Genomic DNA, 27,344 nt, shown 5'->3' with positions numbered 1-27,344 from the left:
CAGTGTTCTTGTCCATTGTGCCACTCCAGCCATAACAATGCTGTTCGTCGTCTTCCGCTTCTAGCAATGTTGAATGAAAGTTGGTATTGCGTAAAACAAAATCTTTGACTTCTTGTTATATTTGACTTCATTGGAAGTCCTTCCACATGCTGTAGCTTGTTTTATTGTACTTCATCGATCTGTAGGTGTGACTACAGATGTAGATCTGCCCGAGGTGGCTGTTGAACACTCCACCTCCTGATCCAAGGTCAGTGTTCTTGTCCACTGAGCTACCACAATACAAAGTTGTTTCCTTCCATTTCAAGTTCTGTTGGCAGTTGATAATTTACTGAGTATGACATCTATAGGCCTTACTATGGTTTGTTCTTTTCATGTGGACTGAAGAACTGAACTGAAGAGACAACTATTTAAATGGATTACAATGAAAAAACAGCACGTTTGTCAGAGTTGACGTCTTTGGAAGTCCTTCCAAAGTTCCACATGGTGTAGCTTGTTTTATTGTACTTCATCGATTTGCAGCTGTGACTACAGACAATGGATGTGCCCTGGATCTGCCCGAGTTGGTTGTTGAACACTCCACCTCCTGATCCCAGGTCAGTGTTCTTGTCCACTGAGCCACACTGTCCACAGCTGAAGAAATTCGTCACCTTCCTTTTATACTTTAGTTTGCCCCGAATGAGTTACTAAGTATGACATCGGCTGTATAGCCATTACTATGGTTTGTTGTTTTAATACTGAAGAGCTGAACTGAAGAGACAACAATTTAAATGAATAACAATCAAATAAAGAGGTACAACAACACGTTGGTCAAAGTGGAAGTCCTTCCTAGGTTCCCCATGCTGTAGCTTGTTTTATTGTACATCATCGATCTTTAGCTGTGACTACAGACAATGGATGTGCCCTGGATCTGCCCAAGGTGATTGTTGAACACTCCACCTCCTGATCCCAGGTCAGTGTTCTTGTCCCCTGAGCCACACCGGCCTTAGCAAAAGAAGTTCGCCGCCTTCAATTAATACTTCAGTTGGCCCCAGATGAGTTACTTAGTATGACATCTACTCTATAGGCCTTACTATGGTTTGTTATTTTAATACTGAAGAGCTGAACTGAAGAGACAGCTATTTAAATGAATAACAATAAAAAAACAACATGATATAACACCATTTTGGTTATATTTGACTTCATTGGAAGTCCTTCCAAAGTTCCACATGCTGTAGCTTGTTTTATTGTACTTCATCGATCTGTAGCTGTGACTACAGATGTGCCCTAGATCTGCCCGAGGTGATTGTTGAACACTCCACCTCCTGATCCAAGGTCAGTGTTCTTGTCCACTGAGCCACTGCAATACAAAGTTGTTCTTTTCATGTGGACTTAAGAACCGAACTGAAGAGACAGCTATTTAAATGAATTACAATAAAAAAACAACACCTTTGTCAGAGTTGACTTCATTGGAAGTCTTTCTGCTGTAGCTTGTTTTATTGTACATCATCGATCTTTAAGCTGTGACTACAGACAATGGATGGGCCCTGGATCTGCCCGAAATGGTTGTTGAACACTCCACCTCCTGATCCAAGGTCAGTGTTCTTGTCCCCTGAGCCACACCGGCCATAGCAAAAGAAATTCGCCGCCTTCGATTAATACTTCAGTTGGCCCCCAATGAGTTACTACGTATATCATCTACTCAATAGGCCTTACTATGTTTTGTTGTTTTTATGTGGACTGAAGAAATGAACTGAAGAGACAACTATTGAAATGAGTTACAACAAAATAACAAACATGATACAACACCATGTTGGTCAAAGCTCACTTATGTGGAAGTCCGTCCAAAGTTCCTCGTGCTGTTGCTTGTACTTCATCTATTTGTAGCTCTGACTACAGACAATTGAGGTGACCTGGATCTGCCCGAGTAGGTTGTTGAACACTCCATCTCCTGATCCCAGGTCAGTGTCATTGTACACTGAGCCACAGCATTTAAAGTTCGTCACCTTCCATTTCTAGTACTCTTGGCAGATTGATCATTTGCCTTGGATATTGATTTCAAAATGTATCGGTACTCTAAGTTACTAAGTATCAATCGCTAATTTGAGGCACTTAACCTACTGACCTGCCCAAAACTTTGCACACGCATCAGAATTGGCGAAAAATTTTTTAAATAACTCAATGAAGCCCCTTACCACATTCCCCCTTGCCATATTTACCAATACTCTTGGGAATGATAATCAGAATCTGTGAAAATCTTGATATTTTAGGGCTCTCCAGCATGAGCTTGCAAAAATGACTTGATAGAGCCCCATACCACATTTCATGTATTTTAAGTACATACAAGGAAATTAAAAAGGCTACTTCATTCAAGCAACTTCAAATTTGGTGTCTGTCATCCCAAGACCTGTGGGATCAAACAAAACTCACATCTTGAGAGCTTGAGTTTTTGTGGTCATATTTACCAATGCTCTCAGGAATGCTCTCCTTCCATTCTAGTTCAGTTGGCCCCCGATAAGTTACTTGGTATGACATCTACTCTATAGGCCTTACTATGGTTTGTTTTATTAATACTGACGAGCTGAACTGAAGAGACAGCTATTTCAATGAATTACAATAAAAAACAACACCATTTTGGTTATATTTGACTTCATTGGAAGTCCTTCCAAAGTTCCACATGCTGTAGCTTGTTTTATTGTTCTTCGTCGATCTGTAGCTGTGACTACAGACAATGGATGTGCCCTGGATCTGCCCGAGGTGATTGTTGAACACTTCACCTCCTGATCCAAGGTCAGTGTTCTTGTCCACTGAGCCACCCCAATACAAAGTTGTTTCCTTCCATTTCTAGTTCAGTTGGCCCCCGATGAGTTACTTAGTATGACATCTACTATATAGGCCTTATTTTAATACTGAAGAGCTGAACTGAAGAGACAGCTATTTAAATGAATTACAATAAATTGTTTTATTGTACTTCATCGATCTGTACCTGTGACTACAGGAATGATACATACAACGAAATTTAAAAATGGCTACACTATGGTGCAAACATAAAAACACGCACATTGACTAAAAACATAGAGCAGGGAATGTGAAGATGGTAGATATTAGGATCCCAAGTTGGTCTAGGGAAGTATCATAATTTTAGAATCAGAATCAGAATTGACTTTATTGTCGTTGTATGTACATTCAACAAAATAAGAAATACTGCTCTATGGTGTAAAAAAACAAAACACATTGACTAAACACATAGAGGAGAGAATCAGAATCAGAATTTACTTTATTGTCATTGTAAGTACATACAACAAAATGAAAAATGCTACTCTACAGTGTAAAAACACACACATTGACTAAACCCAGAGCAGAGAATGTAAAGATGGTAGAAGATAACGAATATGAGTCATTGTTCGCCAGATAACAAATATGACTCATTGTTCGTTCAACGTTGCAAATATGTATTGCCAGAACAAAATGCAGCTTCACTTCAGAGAGAGCAGAGGCCAAAATAACAAACCAAACAACCCTAAGTACAAAAAAAAGTGCAGTTCTAAAACTATATGAAAAAGAAAAGGTTACAATTCTAAAACTACCTACTGCACCTTAATCAAAAACAGGAGAAAAGAGGGTTGAAACAAAATGGCAGCTCTCCCCTAGAGGACAGGTTGTTATACAGACAGGCATGCAGGCAACAGGGAAAATTTGGCGGGAGGGAGAATGATGTGCAGCTTCTCAGTCCTTTCATACTGTAGTTTTAATTGTTTTCACTCTATTCTATTGATTTTGTTTTTTGACATTGTTTCATGATGTCACTGTATTATTCCCATAATTGCTTTGCGTTTGGTTTTGTCACACTTTATTGTAAAAGGAAACTTTTATCTTCTTGGTGGTAATTTTTCCTCCTAATATACACATAATATTCCTATTGGGACTGATTTTGTGTCATGGTGATAAAGTATTTATGTTTTGTGTAATTTTATTTTGCCTTGGCGTTGTGCAAAAAAAAAATTGTGCGACCATTAACACTGACCAAAAGGCGTTGAGGATGGAGGCTAATGCCGACAGGACTGCTGGTTCTCCTCTGTTTGCCACTTTTCTTTACACCACATGATGCCACTTATTTTACCCCTTTAAATATTAAAGTGTAAACAAACACCAGACAAATGCTGTGAATTTGATACCTTTTAATGTCCATGATCTTAAATCTGGTGTCAGTTATTCATAACATGATCGGGATGCGAGAGAGAGAATATAGATACTGGTGCTTACATCTCTGGAAATAAAGAGTTAAAAAGTCTGAAAAAAATACAAAAAGACACAATGTGAGATTATGTTCTTCAATTTTAATAAACAAAAGAAAAATAGAAATAACGCCTACAGGGAAAAAAAGGCTGACTGTTCTAAAGATGGATACAAATAGGAGGTAATGGATCAAATTAGGGGAAATGTATTTACAATATTCAAAGTGAAAGGCATGTAATGTATAATAGGGGGCTTGTGGGGTCCTAAGGCAAATTTACACAGTTGACATTTCAAACAGTTTGATTAACTTGTAACTCTGGTGGTTAGAAATATAGAAAAAAGGATGGTGTTTATTGAGCCACAATTAGTTTCAACTATACAACATGAAGTAAAGAGTTTTGCCGTGTCTGCTACTGACACATCCCGGATTGATAAAATAATTCAGACCCAAAGCAGAGACGAGCTGAGACGAGTTGGAAAATAAATTAGCTCCCATCTCTAGTGCAGCCGAGCGGACGCCGACATGTATTTATTCTATTAAAGGTTTGGTGGCGATGGCTCGGATATCGAAAAACGCCTCCACCCAACATTTTTCACAATATTTAAAGAGGGTGGTGGTCTAAAGGAAGATTAATAAGAAAAAGATCACAAATTCACAATAGTTTTTTTAGAAGCAGCTGTGTTGGCTGGTTATAAAGCCACAGGACATGCTCACTTCATCATGTGGACCTGTGTTTTCTGTTTAGTCATGTTTTTGTCGTGGTTGAGGAAGACTCAAAAATATGTGTATGGAAATCAGGCTATGAAACTCTAAGTGCTGTCCACTGTCCAGCTGTCAAAGGGCATCCGCTTCTGACAGTTATTGCTTTGATTCTATTTTGTCTTTAACTCTGAAGGCTCTTGACTGTCCCCTTGACTTTTGTCTTCTTTCCTGGAAAAACAAAAAACAAAGATAGACTCAAATATGATTTGCTTCGAAGCATTCAATGGGTGAAAGGTGGTTGTCAGGCACAGACAAGGAGAGATAAAGAAGGGAATCCAAAGGCACCGCAGAGTAATAAAGATTGCGGGCCCAACAGGGAGGGATGTTTGTTACAACTCAATACACAAAAGTACTGGACGGAACCTCCAAAGAGTTTTCTGTTCTCTAAAAGTTTGTCCCTAGGTCGACATTAGAGCAAAGTAATTTGGGTCATTTATAAAGCCAAAGGGTTCATCTTCAGGAAAGGCTCAGGTTTAGCTCAGAATATGACAGAGAATATTGTGGCTAATTGTTTTAGTTCCATGGCTAAAATAATTGGCTAAAATAACTATGTGCACCTGCTTCTGGCCAAAGATGCCCACATTCAATTTTAATTTAGTCAAATGTAGTATAGTAATAGTAATACTTATACTGATACACATACTGATGTGCCTTTGTTTTTGTACAGAACATCTAAAGGAGGACCAGGTTCATCGTGTCCAACAGCCAAATGTAAATCTGGCGAATGTGCAGCTGCTAACTGGTCATGGTGGCGTTATCGACTACATTCTACGGCCAGACAATAAACTGGTGTCTTGTGGCGCGTGACGTCACAATTACTTACAGAAAGGTATTTCACAATGATAACTATATCTATTTTTCTACACGTCATCAGAAAAAAAAACATTTGGCGTCTCATGTCAAAGCTAAGGAACAAGATACATGAGAGTTAGTTCTTCCCCGCGAGGAGAAAGAGAAACACCCTGCAGTGAACTTGACAGTCTAACCTTTGTTTTTTCTCTGGGTTTTCCTGGGCAGGGTTTGGAGACAGAAATAGTCTGTTGACATTCGGCATTGTAGAGAGCCTTCTTCAGTGTCCCTGTTCTGGTCCGTGAGCCAGAGCTTGGATCACACTCTCCCCAACTTCCGAACCGGTACTTACAGTCAGCTAGGAGAGAGACAGAGAGAGAGAGGGAGACAGAGAATCCCTGAACTTTTTGTTTCTGTTTGCATGATGGTCCAGTGGAAACTGGACACTTTATTAGGCGCCTTGAATAAAATTGTAATTTGAGAAGATAAACTTGCATCCAAGATTCAGCTTCAGCATGGTTTGATTCTTATTTGTCAGAACAGAAATCAGCGTGTAGTCATTATGTACTTCAAGTGGTGCACCTCAAGGTTCCATCCATGGTCCTCTTTTCCTGGGTTTTCATACAGTATTACCCTGCCAATAAGATTCAGTTGCGCATGCTCATCCATCATTACATCCCAATCAATAACGATTGCTCTTCTAACTCCATCGTAAAACACAGATAAAACTAGAGTGCCACCAACAAGAGTTTCACAGTTTGATGATTCTCTCGGTCCTCCTCCTCACATGAAGACTACCATCAGTCTACCATCTACTGTCAGGGCAACTTTTCACCACCCCCTCGAGATCATAGAGAGATTCCACCATGGTCTCTCTTCCTTTAGAACCTGAAATTTTGAGCCACAATTTTTTGCTTCCAGATATGAATATTGTAATTTTCCACTCTTCGACCTGCCACAGCTATCTATCAAACGTTAGAATGCTCTGACCCTGCACTTGCTTTCCACTGAAACCTCATTTTTGCATATACGCCTCCAGGCTTTCTGCATTCTCATTATTACAATAACTTATCCCTTCCCAGAAATCCCAGTGGGTTGTTTTCATTTTGTAGTCCTTTCCTTTGGAAAGAGAACACACTCCAGAAGAACGTCTTCTTTGGAAACCATATCATATGGTTGTATATCACCTATACTATCTGTGCTGCAGTCTAAAACTTAGCACAAGCAATTTTTATTACAATGAATCGTCAAATTTTTTACAGTTATTCCCTTCTCTTATTTTGTGTGTGTGTGTGTGTGTGTTACCTCCAAAGTCTTTTTTCCAGTTGCAAGGCACTTTACATTTCATCTTCTTGGTCTGCTGGTCACATGACCCCTCTCTAAATCCTGCTCCACAGTCCCCGTTGCTAGGCACACAGTTGCCATAGCGCCAGTCAGCACATTCTGACCCATGCTGGGAGGGTTTGTTTTTCTCTGAGGACAGAATAAAGATTATTGACTAGTTATTTTATATGTGCAGAGTTTTGAATTTCATGTGCCAACCATAAATTCAGTGGGAATTGTTTCTCTTGTCCAGTTTAGCCAGTCTGCTGGTGACTGCAGGTCACTGCGGGTCAGGCTCTTGACTGAACATATCTAATAACAATTATCGTATGTAACTATTAGATACATATGTCCATCTGAGTTTTAAGGGTATTTTTAGCAGGAACTGTTATTTTTTTTTTACATTTTTTTGTCTGTGATTGAAACAAATGAGTAACACAGTGTTATTTAATGAAGTGGAAGAGGTGGGCTCGCATGATCCTGCGCTTATCTGGTCTTATCAACGACAGAAAGTGCTTTACACTGCAAGTCACATTCTCTGAGGCACAGCCCCTCAGGGGCTTCAGTGTGTTGCCCAATGACACTTCAGCATTCAGACTGGAGGAGCCTTGGATCAATAACTACGCCCTGACTCTGGCGCTGTACTAACACGCTGACATTACACCATCTCAGGTGTCACCTTAAAGATTGCCCATGTTTTCCAAAATGTTCCACTGTTCCTTGTGAACACTCTGCGCTTTGCTGTGACGCAGCACGGCGTCGTGACCCCGCCCGCCCTGTTCTGCCTGTTGAAAACACTTCCCGTAGCAGTGATCAGCCTCGGTGAGCATTGATAGCATTACTGCAACTTTTGACAGCGGCATCTTGGCAAAGAATAATGACATAAAATAAAAATGGAGAATATTTTGATGACATAAACTTATTCTCTGCTGTGTGGAAAAAGACAGGGCGAAGGTCACCTTTGTTCTTTCCTGCAGCCACAGTTGTGATGGCGATGAGCGGGACCAACAGCAGCAGCAGTGCAGTCCTCATCCTGTACAAACACACAGCAGTGGGGGAATCAACATCCCGAAGGTTCACACCCAACCCATCGGCTGAGCCATTAAGCGTTGACCCTCAGGCCAGAGTTAGTTCACGTGAAATAATGATCTGCTCCGCCCCCTTCCTCCATCAGAGCTCGTAACAGCAGGCCAGGGGACTCCTGAACACTGGCCATCTTCATACAAAGTGGAAAAGCATCGTTTTCAACGAATCCCTCAAGACGTCGTGTCCACACACACACACACACACACACACACACACACACACACACACACACACACACACACACGCACACATTATGTTGAGGTGGTGGGTTAAGGGCTGCCATTGAGAACGATGCGATAACACTCACATTGACTTTTTTTTTTCTTCTAGAACTGTATTTCTTTTCAGTTGATTCATTTTAAAAAGTTACTTCTGACAACTTTAGGTGATAATTGCAGCTGTGGATCTCTGAAAATGTCCCAGGGCCCTGACTGTTAGCCTAGAGTTACACGGTGCTTGATGTAAGCTGAGAACCGAACATAACATAACATACGAGGAGATGTGCGGTGTTACAGCAGTAAAAGGAATAGTACAGACTGAACCATCAGTAAAACGGGGATCAAAACGTGCAACGTGCAATATGAACATCAGGAGATATATAAAAAACAAAAAAAACAATGAATAAGGCATGAAGTTCATTAGCACCAGTTACATGTTTAAGGGGTTTAACTGATGTATTATTAATATAACTCCTTCAACCGTGGGGGTCTTTCCTCTGTTTTACCTGGCTCCGTAATCACATATCCCCTCCCCCTGTTGGGGGAGGAGGTGCAATTTTTTATTTTTAGAAATGAAGCCGCGCTTACTACAAAAGAGTATTTCCCTGTTTCAAGTCGTTTGAGTCAGACCTGTAGTGAGCGGTTAACAACAAACAAATATGCAGCAATAAAGCGTAGGATTCTGGCGTCAGTGTTGTGAGGCTTTGCTGCATATACACAATTCTAGAAACGTTGCGTTACTCGGACATGAGATTTCGAAAAAATAAAACAAAAGACCAGCAGAAGATGGATGCCTATGAGCAAGCACACATATTTCAGTCCATGAACCTCTTTTATCTCCAAGCTCACTCTTGAAGTTTTCCAACAGGCATCATTAATTATCATTAGCTCTGCCCCAAGAGCAGCAGCAGACGGCTCCTGGATCCCCCCCACGCCTCAGGGCCGAGGTGATTGGATCTGCATGGTGACAGAGTTTCTCTTTTTTCCCCTTTTCGAGTGAAAAATTTAGTTAACTAATAAACAATTTTGACAGAGGGATGACTTCATCTGTTTATGCATTTTAACAATTTTTTCATATTGACTGTGTTGACACTGAAAGACTCGTGACACATGCACTTCTCCGCTTTTTTCAGCAGCTTCCAGCCGCACACTATCGCACGCCTCGTGGAGAACTCCACAACATCACCTTCATTATGTGCATATTCATAACAACTGAGCAAACTGTTGGCTGAAGAAGGTCACGAGAAGAGGCAGAAATGGCCATGAGGACCGATGTGTGCAGGGATCAGGATAAAAATAAGATGCTGTCAAGTTGCTCTTCCAAGGTGAAGCATGGATCTGCAGGCTTCAGCCTTCAGGGGCAGTTTAGGGTGTCTTGCCCGAGGACACTTCGGCATGCGGACCGGAGGAGGCGGCGATCGATGGTTAGCGCAGGACCCTCTACCTCCTGGGCAACAGCTGCATGCATTTCTAAACAACACGTGTATAATGTCAGGGAAGTTATAGGATTTCTCACAGTTTCCCTATTTTTTTTTCCGGTCAGTAATACACTCTGGGAGCAAAGCTGGTGGAGCAAAGTGGAGTGGATGTCTCACACGCCAAACCGGGCAGCAATTATGCACTGCTGCTCTAATAGCCTGCCCAGGGACCGGAGCTGAAAAGCACCACTGCATCATCCCATGAGGAAACCACTCCGTGCTTTTCCAGGATCAACTCAAGTAGGAGCAGGGGGAATGAAAAAAATATCTGTGGCAACAAGGGTTTTTAAAATGGTGTTGCTGATTACGGAGCAGTGAAACGAGAGACATGGGATGAGACAAAATGAGGATTTTACCTCAGCATTTTGCTCCTATTTTTCATCGTCTTGTATCACATAAAAAACAAGAAGAAGAAGAACAAAGTGAAAACTGACGATAATGATAATAAATAACTCTCCTATTGAGACTCGGAGTGAAGGTCAGAGGTCAACATCATTGATTCAAATGGATGGTGCGGGATGAACAGAGGTTTGTTTGAGGTCAGAGGTCAACAACAGTCTACGCTGGATGCTTCCCCTGATTAAAAACTGACTGAGGGACTATCTAACTTCATGTTTCATTGTTTCATTGTTTCATTTCACTGAAACACATTTTCAGAATAAACATATTTCCATTCACAACACAAATTATATTTTTCTTACATAGATTTAAGAGTGAAATCACAAAGCCAGAGTGCTAAGTGATGAGGGACAACACACCTAATTAGATGGATGGGTGAGAAAAGGTAGAATGCACAGAGGCAAGGTCTAAAAATAAGATCTTTTAGATGTGGTTTAGTTTTACTGAAGGGGTTAGGGGTTAACCCCCAGCGTGCAGAGGAGGTTATGTTTTCATTGCCGTCTATCAGTCTGTTAACAGGATTACGCAAAAACTACTAAACAGATTACTTTGACATTTGGTTGAGGGGTGGGGCATGACCAGAGGAAGAAGATCTGTTTAAATAGGCAGATCCAGGATTTTTTTTTCATTTTCTTTAACATGGCAAGATAGTGCATTAGCCTTGGTGGAGGAATGCGCCCTTCTACCGTCAGGGACAAGCTACAACATTCTTCAGAGACAGTGACGGACAGTGTCCCCGTGAGCAGGCGGTTGCTCATCAACACATGCAGCAGTTGCAACGCAACAGGATAAAGTTTGTGTCCACCTGATGAAGTCCAATGTTCGCCTCTGTTTTTTCTCCATCACTTCCACAATTTTAGAAGGCAATGTAATTGCTGTTCAGAGTCCGCATGTTTCAGGAATTCATTCCTGAAACGCCACATTGGGCAGTGTTTGGGGTCACACCCACAGACTCTCGATAGAGATGGACGTAGACGCCGGGTCCGGAAAGCGAAGCCAATGCGGAAGTGCCTGAAACCTGTCTTCTCTCAAATGACCAGCAGAGGGCGTGTCCAATGTTTGCAAAATTAACTTCGTATTTATGGAAGTCAATGAGAAAATGACCCTACTCCTCCATTGATTTATAATGAGAATATGGTCTTGAACGCTAGTTTCAAGTTTTCAATGCAGCATGATGTTCATTTTGTAAATGATGGAGCCATTTAGAGCAAAATAGACAATAAAGCACCATATGCATTGGAGCATGGATACTGTGTCATTGAAAGCTTGTACCGTCCAATAGGTGCAGGTCACAGGTATAGATGGGCACGTAGTGTCCTCAATCTCTTAGTCAGGCCCACTACCTTCTTTTTCCAAATATGGCTACTTCTTCTGGTTTGTAAAAGCCAAATGGCGCTGGCCAAAATGCAAGACTCGGGCGTCATAACAGCTGTTTCACAAACCGTGAGGTGACGTCTTGGTGGGTTACCACTTGGTCACACCAGAGTCCCGTCTGTGCAACAAAAGCACTTTGGTCAAGGGGCAGTAAAAGATGTTTTAGGTTAACTGTGAATAAACATGTTTCGTCTGAGGTCAGTGTGAACTCTTTCTGCACTCAACCAAATCACACTCGTCCGCTAACTTTAACCGGGTGCCTTGAGTCTGACCATAATCATGAATAAGTGCATACTTAAATCTGTTTTTGAGTTAACTGTAAACTAAGTGATATAGTTGAGTGACTCTGTCACTGTCACATCCAGCCCCGCCTGCCTCGCCCTCTCAGCCCCCTGCCTAGTTCGAAGCATTTTTCTAAAAGACGCAGCGGGTGGAGTTACGTTGAGCTGGACGTGAAGTTACACTTTGGGTCCATGAAAAGCGCTTCATAAATCAAATATATTATTATTATTATTATTACACTTAAATAACGCTGGAGTCACTGGAGGAAGCTATTGTTCTGCAGAATCTGTTTGTCAGAAAAAAAAACTGTTTCACTGATATTTTCAATTTCACTGTAGATTAACAAAATGTCCTCATTATGTGTATTAAAAAAAAAGGAATTTGATGTTTCCTAGACAACATTTGCTGTTCATTTTAGTTGTAATATTTGGACGACAGGTTTGCTTCTGGACAGTTAGAGGACTTCACAGAGGACCCCTGCATCAGAGGATTAGTTTGCATAACAGCTTTGAAAAATATGGCTGCATAAGTATGTGTGTCAGCGCTGGAGTCATTATTAATATCCAGTGTTTGTGTGCTGTTGGCAGGTATTGGGAGCCGACGCTGAACTAGTCAAAACCATCAGAAGGACGCTCGGCCTACATGTGCCAAATGTTTATTTCCCATGAAATATTCTGTATCTGTGCTTTGTAACTGGCTTGACGTGTCAGTCTGTGACACTGTGTGGCTCGTGTGCTTCTGTTATCAGTGTCGTCAATCAATGGTAACGATTTGCTGAGTTGCTGTCTGTTGGACTCTTGATAAAATAACATTTCAACGTGATTTCCCCCCCCCGACAACTTTCAAAGTTGATTATTCAGTCATGCATATTGAATAATTCAGATAAATACTTGAGAGTTGAAAAAGGCTTTTTTAAGGTCTCCCATTTTTGGATTTAGTCCAAGGATAAAGAAAAATCTAATAACAGGACTGTGATTTAAAGATGTGGCATTTCTGTGTGTGTGTGTGTGTGTGTGTGTGTGTACTAAGCTACTGTCACTGTGGGGATGTGGAATACTGGAGCTACCAGAGAGAATATCCCTGGTCATCAGACAGAAAAACTCTAAAGTCCCTCGAGTGACTTTCTTCTCTCTGCTCTATATCTCTCTGTCAGCGCCTGGAGGTCCATCTGCCAAAAGACACAACAGGAAAAAAACCACAAAAAAACCAACAACATTCCGACTGTTTTATGAAACATGACAGCCGACAAAGAAAAGATTTCTTCGGGGTCGTGATGGTATGCAAAGTTATTTCTGGTCAAATAAGTGTTTCGGAGGAGGGAAAAGGAAGCCAGGAAAGGACCTCGAGTCTTCCCTGATGACAGACATTAAATATGGATATAACCAGTGGCCATTTAATTGTCTTTTAACGTCAGTTCAGCTTCGCTGTAACTCAAGACAATGCATTAAATATCCCCAAAAATAATCAGGATGGAGAATTTGCTGTGTTTTTGAATAAAGTCAAATTCAAATTCTGGTTATTGTTCAAACCCAGGATTGTTATTACATTCATAAGAAATGTTCAAGTCTATTGAGAGTGAGCCAACATCTGCTCACTGAGGTCACTCTCTGTGTCTGAGTCATGATTGGTAGTTAGACTGACTGTGTATCACAAAGTGGATGAGAGGTTGTCAACACAGTTCCTGTGTACAATACCATTAGGACATCATACGGTCGGATTCCATATGATTCATCCATCTTGCGTTGATGTGTGTTATTAACTAGTGCAGCCCGGTTCTTTTGTTCGGTACGACCTCCTCCAGGAACAGACTGTACTCGAAGGCTCTCGGCCTGTCCTCCCATCGCAGCTGACCGCTGCAGTTTGACTGATAGTGAACCAACTCCTCCTTATCCCTGGTTATGTTCATAATGCTTTGGCATTCATGACTGAGATACTCTATCTCGATCTGCCTCACAATGCGTAGGTTTTCGTTTATTCTGTTTCTTTTAAAACAGCCCTACAGTGTAGATAACTTTTAGAATAACTTCTAAATGTCTGACCTATTAGACCAGTAGCCAAGATGCCGCTGGTCAAAATGCGAAACTCGAGGCTTTAAAACGGAAGCTCACAAACCAGCGGGTGGCGTCACTGTGGGTTGACACTGGGTTTCAGCTCATCAGCATTTGTACAAGTTGACTTTTTTGTGCTATTTGTAAATTATGTTCAGACAAACACGACAGAAATACGTGAAATAAGTGAAAATTATCAAGGCTTCGTCTGTTCTACCAGGATTACAAGTAATCGCGCACGCACACACACACACACACACACACACACACACACACACACACACACCTCATAATAAAAGGGTGACAGTGAATTTCTGTGGCATGTTCATTTTATAATCTGACAAGCTTTGCTTTAATATGGGCTTTGAAAAAGACCAATTTTGCTTCACCCGAGTTTCAAGTTTGGATTCTGTCCAGCGTATTAGAGGGTGTGTGTGTGTGTGTGTGTGTGTGTGGAGTCTGTTGACTCTGTGATGAGGGATTTTAACAAGCAGCCGAGCGGAAACAACTTGTTTTATTAGTCCTTATATGACCCAATGCCTTTACCAGAGAGGCAGAGGAAGGGATGCAGACAAATGGTTTGGTAGAGATCGCGTGCGCGCGCGCACACACACACACACACACACACACACACACACACACACCCAGGTGAGTGTGAATGGTAGTTTGTCTCTGTATGTTGGCCGTGTGATGGGCTGGCCACGTGTCCCGGTTGGACCCAATGTGAGGTGGGATTGGTTCCAGCACCCGCGGCCCTTAAAGGATAAGCTGTGACGGATGGACCGTAGGAATGATGGAATCATGACGTCACTATGAAGTCAGAAACTGACCTCATGTGGTCTAGTAATGTGTTAACTTTCGCTAACCAGTAAGATTAGAGACGAGACTACAGTTGATTTAGATTGACCAATGGTTCGCCATCACTCTGATGCTTTTCATTATTAGATTAAGATGAGAGCCAACAACGGGAAGTCACTGCTGCCTTTAAACCTGGTTTAAGTTCTCCTGCATCAGGCTTGATGACATCATCATTTGTGTTTATTGGACAATGAATTTCCAGCGGTGTATATCACATATTGCTGTGATATTTTTCTCTTGTTGTCTTGATTTTGCAATTTACAACAATAATGTGATGAAGACTTTCTCTTTTGTTTTTTTCCTATTTTATTTAGAACTAAAACTGCTGCCTTTTTGTTTTTTTTTATTGTCGGTATTTGATATTTGAGAGACTGTCGTCTCCTGGCAAGTCAAATTGACCTCGGGTCTATTCACTGGCATGTGTCACTGTCATTAACAATGGGGTCACATGCCTCTTCTCTCTGACGTGGGAAACTCAGAACACATCCTCCTCCACGCAGAGATCAACCGCGGGTCAACGCTTCCCTTCACATCAAAAGCCAACCAGGATGTTATGAGAGGCTTTTAATGTGAAGCATCTCTTTCATTGGCTGTGATGAAACACAATGACACAATACAACAAACTTAAACCACCTGGAATGAGTGAACTCGTATGATAATACAAATTTAAATTAAAAAAAAAGACCTGCACAGAGTTGAAGAAGGATTGAAGATGAGGGAGTGAGCTGGCCCCAGGCCCCCACTGTGAGACAAATTATAATAAACATTATAATCATCAATTAAAACTGTTAGAAATTAATGAACATAATAAACAATAGAGAGGATAGATATTCATCCCTTTAAATTTCAGACTTTATGAAATAAAGATCTTGTTTTAGAAGTAATTAGTTTACTGGGTCATAAACATTCACTTGGGGGGCATAAAGTTTATTTTTATATTTGTTGTAATTATATCTTTATGTCTCCTCTCTACTTTCAGTTGCTGATCAGCAGTTGTTCTGTTGCCCAATGAGCAAAAAAATGCTTATAACATGTAATTCTCTCAACCCTGCTCCCAGCTGCCTTAACACACGCGCACGCGCACACACACACACACACACACACACACACACACACACACACACACACACACACACACACACACACACACACACACACACACACACACCAACAGAGGAAATGTTCCAAATACAATCTAACTCAACATGGCTACTTGCATCAGCAGGAAGCAAATTCACATGTTTGTTACCCACAAATATCTGTGCCTTTCTGCCACATTATGAGCGCTCACACACACACACACACACACACACACACACACACACACACACAGTGGTGTCGAGTTTGTATAGAAGAGCTTCACTTGCAGAATTTCAAAGATGAGATGCGATGCGGGGAGGGGCCAGGATGTGGCCCGGGAATTGGGACAATTACATAAAGACTAATGAAAGCCAAGGGGCAGATGATAAGCACCAACCAAAAAAGGGTTAGAGGAGCAGACGAGTGAGAATGTTCAGTGCAGAGATTCATAGAATCTGAGATATGCCTTTAAAATGTAGAATAAAGTCAAGGCATAAGTTTCCCTTTCACACTTATTTCTGAATACACACAAACACAGAAAAACACAAGTTATCATGAGTCTCAGTGGAGACTGGAAGAAAACCACAATTTATTAATGTAACAACTTTGGGAGCTATTAGGGAAAGCTGAGAATCTTTTTTATGATGGTCTTCTAAGGGACAGCTCCATGAAACACAATAAACTACCCGCCAGACTAAGTCACGTATTAGTTGATAGCGCTTCTCTATCATTGTGAAGCAGTTACATGTTCATACAAATGCAGCTAAAGAATTAAATGCGGAGAGCAGGGCACTTACTTGTCGACCAGGCACTCGAGTCAGGGGAAAACTTCTGTCTCTCTCTGGTCTCCTGTGTCTCTCGCTTATGCACCTCCTCTAGCCCCCTGCTTTTGTCTCCCAAACCAGTTCATTCTGGTTGCATTAGCCCCATTCACCCCACACCCTCAAGAACACACACACACACACACACACACACACACACACACACACACACACACACACACACTCAACTGCAAACTTTGTTTCCATGAGACAAAGCAGACTCGAGCCCCCGCAGGCCATCAACGCAGAAGCTACAGGTTTTCCATTTGATTGCTGTGTGTTCGTCTTTACACTGATGAAATTACGGCCAGCTGCTATTGTATTCTTTGCACAGATCTTGTAAATGATAAACGCTCCGCTCGAGAGCCCCGTTTTCAGCCTCCGTTGTTTCTTTAGATCATCGTGTGTCTTGGTCTTACCAGGCAAGACCCACTTCACATGCATCGTCTTTCATCTTATACCCATCATTTGGAGAACGTCGGGGGGGGGGACAGTAAAGAAAAGTGAAATAAATAAATAAATGTGATGTATCAGAGAAGAATTGGTTGTATTTAAACGCAACAGGCCAAACGGCTTTCCAATAGACATTCTTTTGTATGTAAAAGCTGGAACGATTATATAATGATATAGATATTTACATATATATATATATATATATATATATATATATAAGCTGGCAATGTCCATGTAAACCTTTGTGACCTTCGAACCCTCAGTTCACATTGTTTCGGAGTGAGCGCGTGTGAAAGTGCAGCCGACTCACTATCCATCCTCGCTGCACGGGAGATAATGGGGTTTGATAAAGCTTTGTAAATGAGCATAAGAGCAGCTGGCAGCGTGTCAGAGCCCTGATCAAAGACACCAGAACAAGCTCGGATCCAGCGCCTCAATTATTCACGAGGACGTCGCTTGCACTTGTCAGTGGGAAAATTGAGCCGCCATAACTGGTCTGCCACGGTATTAAACTCCGGATTCTAAACTCTGCATCACTGTCTGATACATATTTATCCGCTGGGGCCTTCGCAGGATCTGCTGTGGAACATTTAAAGGGGCAGTAAGCCATTTTGGAGAGAGCTTGTCTCTCTTGTTGGCCGCGACCCCCAGGAACTCGGGTAAGGGAGACCGACTAGGCCAAAGCCAGTGTCGCCCGCTAGCACGTCTCGTAACCGTTGTTTTGGCGCAGCCTGCGCCATTTGTTTGGTCTTCGATTTACAGAGCCAGGGCTGAGCCGAGGAGCCAGATTCCCTTTTTCGTCGCGCGCACAGAACCTTCAGCTGGTGGACTGTGAGGAAAAAGTGTTTTGCGTTCGAATGGCAGAAAAAAATCGTCGACTACCACCAGTGTCTGGGCTCCGTGCGGGGATTTATTCCGCTCCTGCTCAACTACAATACCTCCCATCGTAGTCGAAGCGCCAAAGACTCTAATCGAGACTTTTGTTTCCGTTCCTGCTGCTACAGCGTGCCTGCAATGTGCTTCTGCTTGCTCCCGGGGTGAGGGCTGATCCCGTCGGTGTGTATCCCTGGCCGGGACGTGGCTTCTGCTCAACCTGCGTCGCCCCCCGGAACACGTCAGCACACCGGGTCCGAATCACCCAGTCGACTCCACAAGCTCCCGCAGCATTTAAAGACCAGATCGACCGCCGTGCTCTGCCAGATCCTCGTTCAACCTTGTGGCCTTGGCCGACATAGAAACCTGTCCTCTCTGCTCTTTGGATCTGTTTGTTCCCCGTCTTGTGCTGGCAGCGCCGCTCCACCTGCACACCACCACCACCTCCAACACTCAACGGCACCCACTGCCCCCGAGCAGTCAGGCGCTCTGCCGCACTCAGTCCTGGAAAACTCTGCACCTTTGGATCTGAATATCTGGAGCACAGACAGTGAGCATGATTTAATTTGCCAGCACATTCTCTCATTTCTAGTCCAGCCGGCACATTCACTTTGTCAGTACCTTACCAGAAACTAAATTCAGAATTTTTGTCTCTACGTGTGTTCAGCGCGTTGAATGCAGCCGTTCCCTGAAACATAAGAAAAATCCTGTCATAGGAAACTTGTACAGTAATTAAGAATTGCCTCGCAGATCAAACTGAGTGGTGTAAAGTGGATTAGAAATTTAGATGGAAATCCACCTGCTGAAACAATCCGACCCTTCTTTTGGGCAAAGATAAAGTCCTCCATAACCCATACGCTTTATTCGTTCTCAAAATGTCACCGAGAAAAACCACAAAGTCTTTGAAAGAGCCCAGCCATCACTCGAGAATTCAACAACTCCAGATCCATGCGTATCATGACAATGGGACATTGAAGTAAAAAAAAAAATCACTGACCACCACTGACTGAATTTACCATTGGATTGGACCAGAGCCGTCTAATGAGAGTCGCGACAAACGGAAGTCCAAAATGCAGACAGAACTGAGATTTTTGGTAATTAGTAGTCAATAAATGTCATCATATCATCATTATTCCATCCATCCATCGTCTATTCATCGTCATAGCCAATCCCAGCTAACACTGGGCGAGAGGCGGGGTACACCCTGGACAGGTCGCCAGCCTATCACAGGGCCACATACAGAGACAAACAACCATTCTCTCTCACATTCACACCTACGGTCAATTTAGAGTCTCCAATGGTTTCATATCATCATTATGTCAATCATAATCCACTAACATGCTTTAATGCGCATCTAGATTTGATTCAGATATGCTGATAATATACAATCTGATTATTAAAATGTCCATTGACTTCAATCTGCTGCACTGCTGCTCACTTCTGGGGACTATTGAGAGGCTCCGTGATCCGCCATTGCTGGGAAAAAAAATCTGGTCCATTGGAGTGAATGGAGATGTCGCTACTCTCTCTCCCTCTCTCGAGGGATCAGGATCGGACAAAAGAGATAAAATCCTAGACATGAAGCAAATTGCCCGTCCCCTCCTGATCCTGACACAAGTGATTGTGGAAGCACCTCAAGTGTCAGCTCAGGTGCAACTCACTGAGGGCTAACTGGTAGAATTAGGGCGGCGCTACAGGAGGGGAAGGGGGACAAAACACATACAGCTGGAACAGAGACTTTTTACAAATGAAAATAACGACATTACAGCAGCTTTAGCAAATCGACACTGGCTCCTCTTCACTTTTACTCAGGATACAAAAAAAAAATCCAAAGCCATAACTTCCACTAAACGCGGGTTTGCCAGTTTGATTCCCGGCTTCTATCTACATGTGTTCAGACAAGACATTGGACCATCGCTCCCAGTGATTAAACCAGTGCCTCGCTGCTTAGCTCAGTGCCATCGTGTGTGTGCGGGTGCATCGGGTGTGTGAGAGGCACATCGCCATGTGCTTTGGAAATATCAGAGTTGACAGGAGGCTGCACTTGGAAAGTTTGGACTTTGAATGGATGCATACGTTTCTGTTTCCGAGCTGCTGCACGGTGGTCACAGTGGACACAAGACATACGGGCAAAACGTTGCATGTTCAGAAAATGAATAATACTTTGGGAAATAAAAAAAAGCATATGAACCCCTCGGATACACGAGGATCCCCAATTCAACGTCTGCGCCCTGTACTTTGCTTCTCCTCGGTGCACACTGGCAGATTGGCGTTCATACCTTATGCTTTGTCGATAATTTTGACAAGAGGAAATGTCGGAGGTTTGTACTTGACCCATTCAAACAGCAATCGATCCGGCCCAGTGTGGGGAAATGGAAAAGCTCCTGTATCCAACGTGACATTTTTACAGTGTGCGCTATGAAAACCAGCGCTGCAGAAGCTCTGCTCGACTTGTTTGCCCCCGACACAGAGAGGGGAACCTTTGCTCATGGTGTTCCAGTTCGGTGGGACACCACTCATGGGATGGCAGCTCCAACGTAATCGATGAGGAGAAAGGGAAAATAAGCAACGCCGGCTATTTGACCCTGGAAAACAATACAGCTGCTCATTAAGTACGGACAACGATACAAAGTGATCAATACATCTGATCTGGAGGGAGCACTTGAAGCATCGTCCCGATTGGGTGTGTGGGGCAACAGGAGTCACACCATCCTGGAAAGACTCAATAGGAAATCGATTTTCTATTCTTGGCAGGTGGTATTTACTACCAAGTTCCTCTAAAGGTGAGTTGTCTAAGGTGTCTGACGAGCAGTGTTAGAACAGAGAATGTACATAAAATGATATTAGAGCTGCTGAGGCAATAAGGTTCAGATAATGTTTGTTTCCTCACTGAAAAGACCTTGAAGTGGAAATTCTGGAGGTTTCGGTCCCGGTTGACTCGGCGACACCTGAGATGACTGCTGGTTTAATGCCATACAGAGTTCCGGGCCAGAAAACTCCCATCGCTCCGTGAAGCAGCAGTGATCTGACTTTCATGCTGCACTCGGCACGAGTCTGCACAGCAGGGCACGGCGAAAGGAGCTGGCTGAGAAGTCGGAGGTGTGCAGCCGTTTGGCCCGCAGCTTTTTATCCAACAGCTGCTCCCGACTCTTCCGTCGCTGCCTGACATTCTTGTGACCGATCCGCTGTCCCGACGGTGCAGAAACTCGTCATTTTGTCTTGCTTTGCAAATGCACAGCAAGTGCCAAGGTCACTGAGAAACACATTGCGCTTCCTTTTAGTACTTCCTAGCATGAGTCAACTCTTGTTTCACCAGTTACTTTAAATACTTTGAATGCAGTTTAATGCAACACTGCAGCGATAGGAACCTCAGAATCTGACGGCAACTATTTAGCAATCCTGCATTCGTGCGTTTGTAGAGATTACACGAGCACTTACTTAATACAGCAATTTTTCCCGGAATGTGGTCACAGCTTGAGACTGCCTGTGTTCATGGCCATCTCAGTCAGCTGCACTCTTTCACGGAGGCACTGCTGTTTCTGAAGTGCTTTAAAGGGGACATGTTATTCTCATAATCCATTCTTCATAATTTAAATTTGTGTTATAACTTGAAAAGGGTTTACTGTCTCTAATGTTCAATAAACACACCAGGTTCCGAAAGCTGCCCAACTTGCAGCTCCTCTTTTCCAGCCTCTGTCTGAAACACTTGGTTTTAACTCCTGTCTCTTTAAGGCCAATCCTCCATATCGAGCCCAGTCTGCTCTGATTGGCTCTAGTTTGTCCACTTCGTTGTGATTGGTCAACCACTTCTAGCACATGACACCGTGTCTCTATCAGATATTTATGTTAGGACACTTACATGCATCATACACTATGTGATAATAGTGAATTTGGGCAGATTAGTGTTTTAAAAAGAAAAATACAATGATGATTGACCCTGATTGTCGCCCGCCAACATATTTGCCATTCACTTCACATAAAACTGAACATTATACTTTCTTGTGTGGGAACAAACAGCGCCATCAGCACCAGCGACATGCCCCCCTTCCTCAGCTCCCCTTTTTTTGGTGGTTTGAAAATATGTGTTCCGACCACTTCTGCTGCATTGCCAAGGAAGCCACCGTTACGGAGGTGAAGTATCCAGCGTTTCACACTTTGATTTTTGCTTTTACGAGTGCCCCATCCAGGGTTGCACTGCTTATTGCCATAATTGTCAGTGTGAACCCACATTAGCAAGTGTGACAATGGGCACACTCACGTCACAACCATCGAGACACACATTCCTGGAGTTGTATGATTGGCTGAGGCGGAGGGTCGTTGTGGTGAAATGGCCGCAGAGAGAGCAGACCAGCAACAGTGCAATGTTCAACACTAGTCGTTCACAATGTGTAATATTTTTTTCAGCTTACTGGTTGAGAAAAAAGTCTTTCTGCGCGATGCTATATTTGCGATTATTTGCACGGCGCTTCTGCTATTTTCCGTGGCAAATGAAAGGGAGGCTTCTTGTGAATTGTCTCCAATCCATAGCGATCAATACCACAATCAATGCCTACCACAATCCCAGTGAAATGCTCCCAGACTGCATGAGTCTGACCTCCTGAGTAAGAAAGCATTGTTTCGTTCCTCACAGCTTTTCAGAATCAAATATCCCAAAGAAAAATGAACAATCTATATTCACTCGATGTTTTTAATCTCAGTGAGGCATGCGCGCTCCTACACTCGCTTCAAAACAAGCGGCCTGACAATCCCTCTCAACTACCATTTTATTTCTCACCTGCAGCACTTGATTGTGTTTAAAATAAAAAAAGAGGAGTTACTGGTAAGCGCCTGCTGTTCCGGTGTGTGTTGGGTGACCCAGGGTGGCAGAGATGTTTGCCAGTTTTTTTTGTAAAGGAACCATCTGCAGTGGATCACATGAGGTGAGGTCGAGTTGTCTTTCCCATCTGCTAATCCTTGACCTCAGTGGAAAACGTCATGAGCTCAAGGAAAGGTGTAAAGGAGGACTGATAGGCCTCAGGACAGCGGTGCTCAGAGAACCCGACTCGACTTTCACTGTACTACGTCATAATGTGACGCCGGATGTCTCCTTCTTCTACTTCTACTTCGGATTGAATCGTTGACGTCCGTGCGCGGCGCGTCACGTTAAATATCGCTGCCGCAATGAATTGTGGGGGCGTCCGTATCTCCTTACTCTCACGTAGGAAGCTCCAGTGGACCCTATGCTAAAGGAGATAGGAAAGGAAGCATTGAAGCTCCTTTCCTATGCATTTAGAGAATCTGAACAGCTCTCATCATGGCTGCTGATCCAATACTTCCGGGTCACGTCAAGATTTAGGAAACTTCCTGAGCCAATTTGATAATTCGACCTCACCCATGGGGTGGATTCGAAAAGTTCTCCCCGTCGCCTTTTCCTATCCACAAAAGGTGCTCAGGGAATCCGACTCCACTTACACTATACTACGTAATATTATGTGACGGTGGATGTTGTTGACGTGCGTCTGTCACTTACATGATGACTTGTGTCCCTCAGTCCATCTTCTTCTTCTAGTTTTGCGTGTGACGTCACGTTAAATACTGCTGCTGCAGTCTCCTTTCCTGTCGCACAGGAAGGTCCAGTGTGCCCTGTGCTAAAGGAGATAGGAAAGTAAGCTTCGAAGCACCTATGCATTTAGAGAATTCGAACAGCATCATCAACGACATCACGGCTGCCGGTGAAATACTTCCGGGCCATTTCCCCCCGTTAGGAAACCCCTCTAAGCAAAATTGTATTCGACCACAGGCCGGCCGAATGAACACTCTGCAACTAAAAGAGCTCTAAGGAAATCATGGCACTGAATCTGTTGAGTTTGATACAGTGATACAAGTGATACAGTGAAGTGTTACCGGGGCGACGAGGCGTCCGGTAGGCGAAGGCCGAGAGCAAAGAGCGAGTGGTGGTTTGGAGGACGAAGCCAGAGACGGCTGAGCTGGGAGTGTGGCCGGACGACGCACGGAGCAGCCGGAGGAGGAGGAGGAGAAGGAGCTGGAGACCGGCGGAGAGGGGGCGGGTCAAACATGAGAAGGTCCTGAAACTCATGGAAATAGAGGTCACTCAGAGAAAATGACATATCCAATTGTATGTGCCAGTAGAGGTACACGTGCTTGTATCTGTCAATAGATCGGACAGAGCAGTCTACCCAGCAGCCCTCACGACATTAGTCAACCTGTAGTGGCATGTAGTTATCTCAAGACACTTTACAGACTGAGCAAAGACTTCACAATATTATCAGAGTGAAACGTGAACGAAGACACGCTAAACTAATTGATGCTCGTGTATAATCCCATATTGATGACAACACATGATTATCGATGTACCTACTCCGACATACTTCATTCTTTTATTATCTTCATAATGACCTCGTGAACAAATTATACAAATATCAAAGCACATGAGAGCGAGTGCAAGTGAGGAAAGATATAAACAAAAACAAATTAAAACCATTTATTTTACAGCAATGCGTTTACCAAAAGTCCTAAACAGGAGAGAATTCAGATTACATTGGCAACAGATGTAAAAAAAAAAAAAAGATGATGCAGAATTGAAAGTCAATGCAAAACACCAACTCAGTTAGGAAAGCTAAATCCACCAACAAGAAAAAGTGAGTGAAGTTGTTTTTTTGTTTTTTTTTCCAGCAGTTGGATCAAAGTCAGAGAATATTCTTACATACTGTACAAAAAACCCCTCCAAAATTCCTGGTGCCGAGAGAACTTTTTACCTAAACTACGAAAAAGAAAAAAAAGAGAGTTTGCGTTTGGTTCACCTGCTGCACAGCATTTGCTTTTCATCACGGCAGTGTTTCCGAGCTCTGCGGATGGGATCAGATGATCCAGCTGCATACACTGGGGATAAACTGTTTCGTTTTCAACGTACGATGATGAATTTCATTTTGGCTGAGTCCTTTGGCAGCGTGTGAATGAGGGACAATATTCCTGAAAAATATACCTCAACGAAATGATCTTTTTGTTTTTGGAGGTGTCGCTTCAGCAGACTCCCTGTACGCCAGCACATCCGACTCCCCTGTGGTGACTGGAGGTTCATTGTAGAACCAGTCCACAGCTCGGCCGCGCTCTCACATCTACACACCTACAGTTACCCGAGCAGGTGAGGATCTGCGTTGTCGCTATCTAGCGCTAGAATGACTTCTAACATCTTTATGTGTTAGGACAAAATATATTTTTGGCACGACAAAATATATTTTGGCTCAAGTTCAACAAAACTTTCCAAGTCAAATGATTTTTTTCTTTTTTTTTAAGTACATTTGATCCATCGCTGTGCTCCAATACCCTCGACATATAAATAATTATCTTTAGAATATGTTGACAAGCAAAGTAAACAAAATACAGAATGTACAAACACGATGATCATGTAGTTTGGGGGAAGTGAGATAAAGCAGAACATCTTAAAGAAGAAAAGCATGATGGTGATGGGTTTGTGAAGTTAATCACAGAGCTTCATTACACTATTCAGGGCTCGCGGCAGAATGTAACACCAACACCGCCAAAGATATCAGCACTTTGGTCCATTACAAGGGATTTCAAAAGGTGATTGTCTTTTACGGTCCTCTGGAGATGAATCTTAATCGTTTTCACAATTTGACCCTTTTTCCATCAGCTCCATCAGAGTTTCTACCCAGAGGTTTTCTTTGCGGGACATTCCGTGAACTTTCATCCAGCCATCTTCGGTCAACACCATTCATTTCATAATCCCACCCCAAAGAAAAACCTTTGATTGGTGCATTTTTGGGGTTTGTAAGGCTTATGCGGCTCAACTAAGACATTAACATCAGCGTCTGAAAATGACATTTTGCTGAGACGATCCGACCCCACCAAACCTCGCAGTATCATTAATTCATGGCAGATGCTCGCTTTCAGTTTGAGATGAAAGACTTTCAAAGAACCAAGTTGTCTCACCAAATTTATTTCCTCAGTCAGAGGGCCGCTTCTACTTTCTTCTTCTTCTTCTTACTTTTTATCACTGAGCTGCTCAAAATGTAGAAGAATGGCTTAACATCTCCTAATCTGTACCACAAAGCGCCCTCGGTGTAACCGTCATCATCATCATTTAAATCACAATCTCCATTAAAGGCATGTTGGGATCAGATTTGGTCCAGCTTCACTCTCGGCCTCCACTCGGGGCTCACGGAATGACACATGGAATCCTCCCGTCACACTGGCATCAGTCTCATCGCGGTCGAGGAGGAAGAGGACAGCAGCCTCTTCGTCTCCGTCCTGCTCGTAAAAGGAGCTCGGCACTTTCAAACAGCTGTTTCCTGGTCTTCTCTCTGGATCATCTGGTAATGCTGCCTGTTCTCCAGATAGGCCGCCAGCTCAGCATCGTGAGCCTTCTCCGCTCTGTTCTTAGGTGTGTCACCCTGAGAGAGACAGAGAGAGAGACGGTTACAAATCGTTTCTCAGGTGAACTCTTTGCCCTTTTTATTATTCCACTAGCAGTCCAACATTTAGGCTCCTGGCCAGGCTGCCATGCAAACTCCTTATGTCTCAGACTTTATTTTTCTAGTTCAGATTCATCTACTTTGCATATAAATGAGTACGGTTGGTTAGATACTTCACCAGCCGTGTTTCCATAAATCAGTTATTGTGCACATTTTAAAGTATCACATCATAAAAGCTTGATGGAAATACTGCGGCCTCAGGATTCTGTTCTTGGCGGACGGGAGCAGAAACGGGACGTGATCTATCTGCTGTTGTAGATCCTCCACCTCAAGGTCGGACGTGTTTGAACGGAGGGGTTATCTGAGTGACCACAGCCTTTCTCTCCGCTCCAGTCAGTCTGGCCACTCTCCTTTGAATCTCTCATCAACACAAAACTGCTGCTCACTGGAAGGTTTTGGTTTTTTCGGCTCCATTCTGAGCAAAAACTCTAGAGACTGCTGTGGGTGAAAATCCAGGAGATCAGCAGTTGACCTTGACCCTAACCCAACAATCATGTCTCAGTCAAAGTCACACAGGTCTTTTTTGATTTTAAAGCATTCTAATGTTTGCATGTTTTGTCATAGGAACATTAACTGAAGCTCCCGGCCTGTATCTGCAGGATGTTACACGCAGCGCCGCTTCTTCATGTTGATTGGATCATTTCTTGAACACGCAGGTGTACAGTACATGTGTTCCTGACAGAGTACTTGGCGGGTGTGTAACGGTGGAAAGTGGAAGCGTGGTCTCCTCCGCACGAGGTCCAACTCACCAGGCAAGTCTCAGCGGTCTACCTACATCTGAAGAACACCGTTCCT

The 27,344-nt window shown here is 43.1% G+C and overlaps 2 protein-coding genes across 5 annotated transcripts in view; both read right to left on the bottom strand.

Moving 5' to 3' along the window:
- Nucleotides 1-4,293: 4,293 nt before the first annotated feature.
- On the bottom strand, nucleotides 4,294-16,802 carry LOC118313161 (midkine-B-like). Of its 2 annotated transcripts, none has more exons than XM_035638477.2 (5): nucleotides 16,708-16,802; nucleotides 8,047-8,120; nucleotides 7,070-7,237; nucleotides 5,962-6,122; nucleotides 4,294-5,143 (listed from the first exon to the last, which is right to left on the bottom strand). In XM_035638477.2, the coding sequence occupies exons 2-5, from the start codon at nucleotides 8,117-8,119 to the stop codon at nucleotides 5,072-5,074; spliced, it is 474 nt and encodes a 157-aa protein (XP_035494370.2). In that variant the 5' UTR covers nucleotide 8,120; nucleotides 16,708-16,802; the 3' UTR covers nucleotides 4,294-5,071. The 2 variants fall into 2 exon arrangements, with proteins under 2 accessions (XP_035494370.2, XP_047191951.1); XM_047335995.1 differs by lacking the exon at nucleotides 16,708-16,802 and adding an exon at nucleotides 10,226-10,257.
- Nucleotides 16,803-24,524: 7,722 nt separating this feature from the next.
- The window catches only part of LOC118300910 (diacylglycerol kinase zeta), a 61,909-nt gene continuing 59,089 nt past the window's right edge, over nucleotides 24,525-27,344 (bottom strand). For all 3 annotated transcript variants that reach the window (XM_035625783.2, XM_035625809.2, XM_035625818.2), the window contains one exon: nucleotides 24,525-26,468. In XM_035625783.2, coding sequence (XP_035481676.2) covers nucleotides 26,352-26,468 — 117 coding nt within the window. In that variant the 3' untranslated portion in view covers nucleotides 24,525-26,351. The remainder of the gene's footprint in view (nucleotides 26,469-27,344) is intronic.

Source organism: Scophthalmus maximus, chromosome 1, assembly GCF_022379125.1.
Source record: "Scophthalmus maximus strain ysfricsl-2021 chromosome 1, ASM2237912v1, whole genome shotgun sequence".
In the NCBI taxonomy this organism is placed as follows: Eukaryota; Metazoa; Chordata; class Actinopteri; order Pleuronectiformes; family Scophthalmidae; genus Scophthalmus; species Scophthalmus maximus.
The sequence above is the reverse complement of the archived record's forward strand: the minus strand, read 5'-3'. Positions and strand labels throughout refer to the sequence as shown.